Here is an 11,140-nt window from a genome sequence, read left to right as displayed (position 1 = left end):
TATGCCACAGGAGGGAGAAGTCTACTTTACCAGGTAGAATCCAATGTGGTTTCTTTAAAGACAAAATAACTACTTCCAAGTAGAGCTGTTCTTGAAACAGATCACATAGTCTGATCACAATGCAACCACTGTTCAAAGAACTCCTGGAACTCTCTGGGGAATTGTTTTGGGAGGCAGTATCTCATTATTGTGAATATCTTCAATATTACCAAATCTTGATCCTTTGAAAACCAATTTAATTCTGGGAAACGGTACCTGCATCTGTTCTGGCGAAGAGTTGGATGGTATGAATGGAGAATAATTACAAAGAGATTGTGTGAATCCTTGCATGAATCCTACTGCTTTGAAGAACATTCCAAAAGAGGGCTTCCAGAAATCATGGAATGGATGCATGTCAAAAGTGTGAGTGTTCATTAAAAAAAAAAAATCAGGGGCTGGAAAGATGGCTCAGCAGTTAAGAACACTGGCTGTTCTTGGAGAAGACCTGGGTTCAAATCCTAGCACTCACATGGCAGCTAACAAATGTCCATAACTCTAGCTCCAGGGGATCCAACAGCCTCTTCTATCCTCCGTAGACATTGCATGACATAGGTGTACTTACCTACATGCAAGCAGTACACACATACACATAAAATTAAAAAAAAAAATCAGTCCAATTATGCTTCAAGTCTGTGATTGTATACATTATAACAACACAACTATGCTATATGTTCATATTTATGATATGCCATTAATGAATTACTATAAAACATATAGGAGAAAAAGCCATAGTATTGCAGTTCTTAGGATTACTATACACTGTTTTTTTAATATTTTTTTTTAATTTTTATTTATTATTTTTATTTTATGTGTATGCATGTACTGTCTGCATGTAGGTGAGCGCACCCGTGTTGGTGGTTGTTAGCCACCATGTGAGTGCTGGGAACCGAACTTCTGCAAGAGCAGCCAGTGATCTTAACCACTGGGCCATCTCTCTAGCCCCTACTATACACTCCGACCCCCCCCCCCCAAAAAAAAACCCTGTAATACTACTTGAGAGCAGGGTCTCTGTAGTTCTGTTTGTAAATCTTTATCTTTATCCCCCTCTGCCACTGCCTTACTTCAGGCCTTCCTGATTTCCCTTACGGACTGTCACAGCAGCCTTCTGCCTTAGCGCCCCACTCTCTCTGTACTGTGACAGAAGACAAATTGCCCAACTCAGATGCTCCCTTCCTTCTTTGTTGCCCAATTTCTCCCAGGTTAAGCTCTAGACATATTCAAAACGTCCTGCCTAACTGCCCCAGTGAGGCAGAAGTACAGGCAGGAGCAAGCCAGTCAAGTTTATCAACAGCCACTCTTCCTCCCTCTGGGGGATCTGTTACTCCCATCCTGTTTATTCCTGTTCCTCACCCCCACTGTAATTCACTCACTCATTTAACATAACAAGGACTTACTGAGTGTACCACAAGCCAGGCACTGGCTAGGAAAAGCTACACAGAGATAGCATCTGTCTTCTAGGAAACACAGCACACTGAGCCTTTAATTCTCCTTTGTAGGTCAGGGAAGTTTTTAGGGATGAAGTATGAAAGGTGAATAAGGGTTTAAAAGGTAGACAAGGGAAGAGGGGCATACAGGTCAGGGGAACACCTTTGACAAGGCCCTTAAAGCTGAGACAGCTTAAGGGTTTTGAGGATCTGACTTTTCATGTCTAAGGAATAGGATCCATGGAGTGGCAGTGGGAAGTAGCTCACAGTCTTGGAGTCTCTCTCCTGTTTTAGTGAGAAATCACCACCAAATGCATAGAGTGAGTCTGTGACACCAACAGCTATACATTTTAACAGGATCATTTGAGTGGTACCAGGGAAAATGAACCAGAGAGGGCTGAGTGGGGAGCTAAGGCAGAAGGCTACTGTGACAGTCCAGAAGGGAAATCAGGAAGGCCTGAAGTAAGGCAGTGGCAGAGGGGAATAAAGATTTACAAACAGTACCTCAGAGAAAGGAAAAACAGAACCCAGTGACCAAATCAATACACAACTGGGCAAAGGGTCATTGAGCCCAGTGTCCCTCTAGTCTAGATAATGAGTGGACAGTGGGGTAGGCAAATGATGAAGATACAGTACACAGAGAATAAAAAGGAACAAGGATTTACTAAATTCTTTGTACATATAAGGCACTGTGCTAAACACATTACTTATTTTCATTTAATTCTTTGAACAAACCACTTTGATATTACTGAGCTCAATAAGCTTTTTTAATATTTTATTTTCATTATTTTTAATTTATTTTATGTGTATGGATGTATTGCCTGCATGCACATAAGTGCACCTGTCCTGCAATGCCCACAGAGGTCAGAAGAGGGTGTCAGATCCCCCGGAACTGGAATTATGAACAGTTGTTAGTCACCATGTAGATGCTAGGCATCAAACCCAGGTCCTCTGAAAGAGCAGCCAGTGCTCTTAATCACTGAGCCATCTCTCCAGTTCCAATTATTTTTTTAAAGAATAGGAGGTGTCTAAGAAAAACCTGAAGCAAGCGGCCCAATAACCCTGCATCAGGAGCCTTCTTACCAGCATGCTCCCCATGCAATGTTGTCCTTTCTTTCCGGGTAAGCCCATTAGGACAGTCATATAGATTATAGGTAGTCCCAGCAGTCTTGCTTTGCAGAAAGGAAAAACAGAGAATCAGATAATCCAACTATCACTCTGATCTTCCTCCTAAGATTGCCACTTCCCTCATGCATCCATTCCTAAGAGCCTATAAACCCCTCTCTACCAAGGATACTGGGAGGAGAGCCAAGCAGGTCTCTAAAAACACCTGACATAGCAGATCTGTTCAACAGTTCTATTTGAAGAGGCTAAAAACCACTAAAGCAAGCACAGTTATCTAGACCAAAAGAAGGCTAAGTTTACATTAGAAAATGGACTAGAGGCTGGAGATGTGCCTCAGTCTACCAACTGAGTACCCACCACATAAGCATGAAGGTCTGAGTTCAGATCCCAGGCACCCATGTAAAAAGCCAGGTATGGTCATATATATCTGGAGGTGCCCTAGAGCTCAGGATCATGGAGACAGGCAATTCTCTGATATCCAGCAAGTCAAGCCACTCGGTAAGCTCTGGGTCAGTGAGAAATGCTATCTCAAAGGATAATAGTGGAAGACAGTGTCAATGACTGGTCTCCACACACATGTGCACATACACATGCACGCATACCTGCATGAACACACTAAATAAATAAGTAAAAACAGATGGCAGTCTTTGCAGAATTTTCCTATTCTGTAGAATCATGGAATGTGCTAGGGAATCTTGGAGTAGGCTTTTGGTAGAATTAAATCCTAGGAGAGAGGTCATTTAGTCTTGGACCTCATTTTACCTGAATCTCAAAAACAACCCTCCCAAAGTTATTTCACTAGACCACAGTGCTGAGCCTGTGTCCTAGTCTCCTACCTCTTCCCTCTGTACAGTTCTGTTGCCCCCAGGCCATCTGAAAATACCCCAGCCAGAGAAGGGGCCAAAGACTCTGGGGCCTGAGACCAAGCTGGGATCCCAGCTCTCCATCTAGTGGTCAAACTATACCTTCTTTCTGGGCTTCACCTTCCTTATCTAAACAGAAAGAGGAGGAAATAGCCCACCAGAGTTACTGCAGGCATTACGTCCAATTACACGCATAACTCATTTGCCCAAGTTCTTAGGTTCCTGGAAAAAAAATGACAAAGGGCTGTCACAACTGAGATGAGTATCTGAACTAAACACGATGATTCAGGGCCATCTGGACAGGACATTATACCAGGGATCTCCCTCCCCCACCCCCACCCCCACCCCTGCATGAATATTTTATTTCTGAACCAATGTTATTTCATTTTTCAGTTCTTAGGCTAAAAATTTTTACTCAATAGGTCTTTTATGAGAAACACTCAAAGAAATACCAAAACAACAGAAACAGCTAACAATTACATAATGCCAGACATCAAAAGCATTGTGAATGCATTTAATCTTTAAACAAACCCTGTAAGATGGTTCAAAGGTTGCCAAATTGACCTTGGCATTAACATTAGTGCTTCTGAATACACCTTGTTGTAAACACTTGAAGGTTCTGGATTGAATTTAAGTTAAGAATATATATGGTACCTGCTCTGATTTAAGTAAAGACAATCAGTGTTTCTCCTGTTCTGCTAAAAAAAAATCACATTTCTTCCTTCCATGAGCAGAACAGCACTGACATATGTTTTTTAATGTTTTATTATGAAAAGTTTCAAATATGTACAAAAGTTGAGAAAATAAAATATTTATACCCATGCACCACCACCCCACCATCAATAAACCATCACTTAAGGATTTTTTTTTTCACTGCCCCCATATTCCTTGAAGTGTGCCTGTGTGTGTGTGTGTGTGTGTGTAACAAGGAATATGTACACACTACAAAAATCCTGATTCTGAATCCCTTTGTGTCCCCCTCTGCTACAAATCATTCCATTTCTTCACTCTAAAATTTCTACTTCTAGCATTTCAGGCCTGTTCCCTAGCACAGGACTTTACCCTACTGACTTTCATCTCCTAGGCCGCCCTCTGTATGTGGCCAAACACAACTCAAGAAAGTGTCTATGAGGATTCAAACATCCAAACGATAGCTGTAAGTCCCCAGAGGCTAGAGTTAAAAGGAATTTCAGAGACTCTTCAATTTCAGAGACAAATGTTCTTAGCAGAACGGTATATTGAGGCCCAAGCTCTAAGCTGTCCAAGACTCAAGAAAAACAATCAAGAAATGAAGACCCAAACGTGTGGGATGTGAGCTGGGCTTGACCTTCCCCACTATGTGAGGAGCAGAACCATTGGCCCAGATCCTGCGGGAAGCCTTAACCCACCCTTGCAGCACGCAGGATCTTTCTCTACTGGAGGACATGATACTTGATGCTTTTCAAATCCTGAGGACAAAAACAAATATCGGTTTTCCCCACAGGGTTCAACAAGATTCCTAGCTGGAACCTGGAGGTCACTTAAACATTTACTACAGCTCCAGCAGGCTAACAATTCTCTTTTTCCTATTGGCCGGGTGACCAGGACCCCAAACCTATCAGACTTCAGATGTTCCTCCCGCTCTACAATCCCCGGCGGCCTCATGGCTTTAGAACATGTACTACAAAGGATAAAGAATTAGAAAAGCTACGTTCGTGTCCCAGACGCTACACCTGCTCTGTGTGACCTTGGACACATCTCTCCTTTTCAAGGACTCCATATCTGCATCTGTAAAATGGGCAGGTTGGTCGAAGTCCCGGTGGTTCCCGCCTTCTCTCCTGGTTCCCCATCTCTAGAAGGCGCTAAAAACCAAGCTTCGGCTCCTCCCACCGAAGCCCCACGCGCTCCACGTTCCAAGGCACTGCATCCTTACCTCCCACTCCAAGGTTAACCTTGCGGGGATCTGGATCCTCCCGGAAGTCAGCAGTGAGCTTAAAGACCAGAACTGGGGGGGCCTGCGGAACCTCGGCGAAGATCGACGGAGGTGCCATAGCGACAGCGCAGGAATCTGCCGAGACCCGGGAGCGTGAGCCTGCAGCTGCTCGGTGCGGTCCCGGCGCAAGGACTGGAGGAGACTCTCTCCTTCACCTAGCGGGCGGGGGCACCCGGCGGCTTCCAATGGCCAGGCCGCGTCCGGAGCTTGGCAACACGGCTACCCAATCACGACCCTCTGACACAAACGGGATGGGCAGGACACGCTCCAGCAGCCAATCCAGGAAGAGAATCTTATCGGAGGCTCGTGATGATGCAACCAATGATATTTACGCCGGTGGAGATGTAGGCGGAGGCTAGGATGATTGGCACAGCATGCTCCAATCGCCGAGGCTTTTATTCCTGGGGGAGTCGAGGGGCTGGCGCGGGCAGCAGAGTCCTCAGAGGGTATCCTCCTTGACCTTCGATGGCCAGGAGAGCCGGGAAGGAGGTGCCCGGCGGGAATCGCAGAGGACAGGTCTTCCTGTACCCGCTGATCGGTGCTTATCGCCGCCATGCCCGGGCAGCGCACACCTTCCTGACGTGTCCAGGCCCGGCTGGTCGCCAAATCCACGGCATTTGTGCCCCGGACACGAGGGCTCCTCTGCCTGGACCTGCTGCTCGCGACCTTGACCATTTCCACGTGTTGTTTTCCCAGACAGAAACCAGGGAATGCTGTCTGCCTTAGTCTCTGGCAGGAGAGACCCTGCTGAAAGTGAGTGATGACCACAAATCCCTTTCTGCAGCTCCGCTGCTTTGAGAATTTTGCTCCCCAGTGTCTTAAAGATGGGGGGCCTAATCCCCAAGGACCTGCAAGGGTCTGGCGAGGCCTCCCTGTGCAGCGTTCCTCCCACACAGGCCCTCAACTAGAGCTTGCTGTCATCACTTGGCGGATACCCAAACTGCTGTGCTTTTTGTCAGGCTGTTCCTTCCCCCTGTGATTCTATCCTCCCCAGATCCTGCCTCTGCCTGTTGACCGTGAAGATCCAAAGCAAATGTCAATCCTCCATGCAACCTTCCCTTAACCGGCCCTCTAGCCAGAAATCTCTCTTTCCTGAATGTCGGCGCTTTGTTGTCGACATTACAATTTTAGAAAATGTCCTGGTGATTAGGAACCTAGCTCTGGAGCCAGACAATTTGGGTTTAGGTGCTGGCTGCCACTTACTAACTTGGGCAGGTCTGTTCCTGCTCTGTAAAGTAGATATAATAGTATTTTTCCTTGGGGTTGTTGTGGGGATTATGTGAGTTAATACACATAAAGTGTTTAGTTGCATCTAGTAAGTGCTCCCTAAATGTTAGCTTTGTTATCCTTGCACGTCTGCCACACCCGTTGCACATGATATGCTGCTTTTGGCTGGGAACCTGACCTTTTATGTCTCCTTCCTTTCTTGCACTGAATAGTCAACAAATGCTAGAAGGAGTCAGTTCTCTTGGTGTTTCTTGATAAAAACAGTCTCAAAATGTCCTTTGGTTAATTCAGTAAATCTTCCAGTGAATTTTCCTTTCAAAGTAATAAACACAACCAAAAAACTTTGTGCAGCACCTCCTGCCCTTTTGTATCTTTTTCTTTTTGGAAACATCATTTCAGGATTTCATAGTAAATGTTGCTGGTTTCACGGAGGATGGTAGATGAACAGACCAACATTGGAAGTGGATAGTCATATGGAAGAGAAATGATTTGACTAAGATGGTGTATGCCTGATAACACAGATATGTCAGTATGGTTAATTCAGTAAATCTTCCAGTGAATTTTCCTTTCAAAGTAATAAACACAACCAAAAAACTTTGTGCAGCACCTCCTGCCCTTTTGTATCTTTTTCTTTTTGGAAACATCATTTCTGGTTTTAATAGTAAATGCCCACAATGTTCCACTAACATTTTCCTTCAACAATTGCAAGTGAACGCTGAAGGTCAAAGGTCAGATGACAGTGCGCTTTCGGTGCTTCCAAAAATCTTCCAAAAAATCACAGCCAGAGGGCAACCACAGAGAGGGGTGCCTGCAGCCTAGTCTGCCCGGGATTTGATTCAGAAGTATGGTTGTCACAGCATTGGCTAACAACACAGGGTCATTCCCAGGGAGAAAAACAACCCTAGGTTACCTAAACACTGTCAGCTTGGCTAAGATCAAATAAATGTGTGTGTGTGTGTATGCCTGTGTATTTTATGAGACAAACAGCACACGTGTGTGGGTACATGTGTGCACATGGGTGTGGAGGCTAGAGGCCAATATCAGGTGTCTTCCTCCATTCACTTTCCACCTTACTTTTTGAGACAGGGTCTCTCCCTGAACCTGGAACTCATCAATTCCAGTAGACTGTCCAGCCAATGAGCTCTAGGGACTTGCCTGTCATTTGTTCCCCAACACAAGGGTGAGAGGCATGCCATCACAACTGACTTTTATGTGGTTGCTAAGGATCCAAACTCAGGTCCTCATGCTTGTATGGCAAGCACCTCACTGAGCCTTCTGCCTAGCCCCCAAGTAAATATTTATTGACAGCCCAAACAGCTCCATAGTCAAGCCCAGGGTGACTGGGACAAAGACGATGTCACGGGCAGTGTTTCTTCCTGTCACTTTAACACTTGAATTTTAGGGGATTGGAAAGGAGGAAGTAAGGAAATCAGTATGTTTTATGGGGTCCAAATGTCCAGCTTTTTTCCTTCAATTATGTGAGGTTCTTGGAGATTAAGTTAATATTCTGTCTTGAGTCTCCTAGGCTGCCCCCTGAGTAAAATACCAAACTCAAAATAAACAAAATGCCTTTCAGGTCATGGCTAATTTTAAAATTTTGACTTAGAATTGACTCAACACTGCCTCCTTGCTGAAGAGATCATTCCAGCAAAAGGCTTATGAAGACAGCCGGCAGCAAGCAAAGAGAAAGGGCAGTTGAGGTCAGAAGAGAAAGGTGCTGATATTCCCATTGCCTCCTGCAAGTGTCTGACTCCATTCAAAGATAGCCCCTACCATTTCCCTTCTGACTCTTTTCCTCTCCCCTTTCTTCAAAAAGAATTGGAAAAGAGGAATTGGGAAGCCACACAGTAAGAGCTATATCTGGAACAAATTCCTTTAGAATATATTCTCTTGGCAATCTGAAGCCTCCAGGGCTGGCAATACTGTGCTGGACCCCCAAGAGGCAGAACAGTGCTGGTGACTGCCTGGACCTTTACACTAATCCACACCTGCTTATTTCACTCAGTCTCACCCCTGAGTCTCCAGGAGTTAGTCTAAACTTAGGAACAAGTTGAAGGAGGGCAGAGTTTATCACCCTTTGCACCCGAACTCAAATGTTTTGGGATGGTTATATTTGGATGTGTGCTGTCACTAAGGGATGGGTATTATTTAGAAACCAAGTTGTGTGCTGAACAAATGTTTCTTTAAAAGTCAAAGCTATGATGTGTTCAAGAGTCAGTGTGTGGACAAATGGTGGGTTAATAAGTACAAAGCCCCCTGAGCGGGTGGTGTTCTCCTTTGGTACCAGGATTTTCTTACTAAAGAGGGTGATCATTTTTCAACTTCTCCCTCTAGCTTTTGTCCTGAGTGAGCCTCAGTGGAATCCTGACTCTGGACTGTCTCCCTCCTTCATGTATATGACTCCTGTACAAACCCCACCCCCCACTTCCCTCTGTACCAACAAGGGTGTGTCTTGCTGCCTCTTATCTCACAGAAGGTCATGTCCACTGAGGCCTGGAGCAGGCAGGACCTAAGGTTGGTTCCTGAAGCAGATAGACCCATGGGCAGGCCTTATTTAAGGCTCGGACGACTTTTGTGTATCAAAGACATCAACAGTACTGAGTACTCTGTGAATGGTATCTTCTACTTGTTGGCTATAATTAACTTCCACAGCGCCATTTAGAAATTGTTGTGCTATATAATTTTTGTACTTAAGAAGCAATATAGTACAACACTTAAAAGTCTGACCTCTGGGGCTGAATTTCCTTTGTGTGTCTCGCTTTCCTCACCTGTAATATGAAGATAATAATAGTTCTTCCTCAGGAGGTTGCTGTGAAGGTTAGCTCATTTAATGTAACTGAATGATTTCGTGTGAAAACTCTTTGAATTCTATCTCACAAGAACTCAGTAAGTATTAATGAGGATTCATCATCACTAATATTGTTTGTCAGCACTTTGCTTTGAGGTTTATCTAGATTTTTTTATTAACTGACCAGCAGCATAATAGAGTAATACCTAACCTTGCATCCAGAGTCAAATTCTAGCTTTGTTTCTTACTGGTTTTGAGAAATTTCGTGTGTTACTCACAGTATGTCTGAGTTTTACTATTCTTACCCATAAATTGTAACAGAGGTTCTCACATTTAACACAGTTGTAGAGGTTATTATTATTGTCATAGAGATTACACTCTAGTCCTTAGGCAGCTGTAAGGTAATGGTTGAGCTCTCTTTGAAGTCTGTTTGATCTGGCCTCTTGTAGGCATGCACTCTGAAACATTTTTTAAATGGAAAAGGAGTCAGGTGTGGTGGTGCATGCCTATAATCCCAGCTGAGGTAGAATCTGAGATCAGCGTCTGAGTCATGTGTCTAAGAAGACTTTGTAAAGTTATGTAAGTACTAACACAAATTAAGGGAAACAAGACAATGTGTTCAATAATAAAATATGAATATATTAATGCCAGCTTTTATATTTTTACATTATCTTTCTCTGCATGTGAAATGCCATTCCATAGTTCTCTCAACATCTGGAACAACTTTCATTTCCCCTAAAAAAAATGAAAACAAAAACAAAAAAAACACAAAGAAGGAAGTGGATTGCCTCGTGGGGGCTGGGGGGAGACACGCCAAAATGACAGAACAGGAAGGCTGCTGACATTATAGAACTTGAAAATCAGAAGACATTTCCCTCACATTGTCCTGTTTCTCCCTAAACATATCATTAATGCAGTGTCTTGCTGCTAAGTAATGCCTTACTTTTTGAAAGATTTATTTTGATATTCATATGTATGTGCTTGTGTGGATATATGCCATGTATGCACTGGTGTCCACAGAAGCCAGAAGAGGGCATTGGTTCCCTTGACTCCTGAGCTTTGGTACACGATGAGGGCAAATGAAAAGATAAAAAAGAAATTAGATTCAGTGTGTTTTCCAAGAACACGGTGTCCTTAAACAACTCCTAAAGGAATAGTTTAAGACAATGTAATAGATTGTATTAGTCTGTTGCTCAAAGGTAAGAGATGTATTTCTAACATTCCAAAATTCAGCAGTAGAGGGCAGCACAGCTCTTTTCCTTCCTTTTCTTTCTTTTTTCTTTCTTTCTTTCTTTCTTTCTTTCTTTCTTTCTTTCTCTTTTGCAAGATGTTACACTTTTGAAGAAAAATAAAAGCAAAGCTCCTACCCATCATGTTCTATTTTTATTTTATTTTTACCATATATATTCTTTGTGTGTGTGTGTGTGTGAGAGAGAGAGAGAGAGAAGAGAGAGAGAGAGAGAGAGAGAGTCTCCCTGCAGCTCCAGCTGGCCTGGAACTCACTATGTAGACCAGGCTGGACTTGAACTCACAGAGATCCGCCTGCCTCTGCCTCCCTGGTGCTGGGACTATAGGTGTGCACCACCACACCTGGCCCATACGTGTTCTTTTAAAAATTATTTGTCTTATTTTTTAGGTGATTTTATAGAAAGATTTCCAGATTTTATATTGTCTTGTACTGGTAAACCAAGTAATTGGGGAA

At 43.7% G+C, this 11,140-nt stretch overlaps 1 protein-coding gene across 1 annotated transcript in view; it reads right to left on the bottom strand.

Moving 5' to 3' along the window:
* The window catches only part of Got1 (glutamic-oxaloacetic transaminase 1), a 31,666-nt gene extending 26,090 nt beyond the window's left edge, over positions 1–5,576 (bottom strand). The window contains exon 1 of the mRNA XM_008831946.2: positions 5,364–5,576. Within this exon, the coding sequence (XP_008830168.1) occupies positions 5,364–5,481 (118 nt within the window). The 5' untranslated portion in view covers positions 5,482–5,576. The remainder of the gene's footprint in view (positions 1–5,363) is intronic.
* Positions 5,577–11,140: the final 5,564 nt, after the last annotated feature.

Source organism: Nannospalax galili, unplaced genomic scaffold (assembly GCF_000622305.1).
Source record: "Nannospalax galili isolate Female #2095 unplaced genomic scaffold, S.galili_v1.0 scaffold875, whole genome shotgun sequence".
Classification (NCBI taxonomy): domain Eukaryota; kingdom Metazoa; phylum Chordata; class Mammalia; order Rodentia; family Spalacidae; genus Nannospalax; species Nannospalax galili.
Note: the sequence above shows the minus strand (reverse complement) of the source record. Positions and strands in the feature narration are given on the sequence as shown.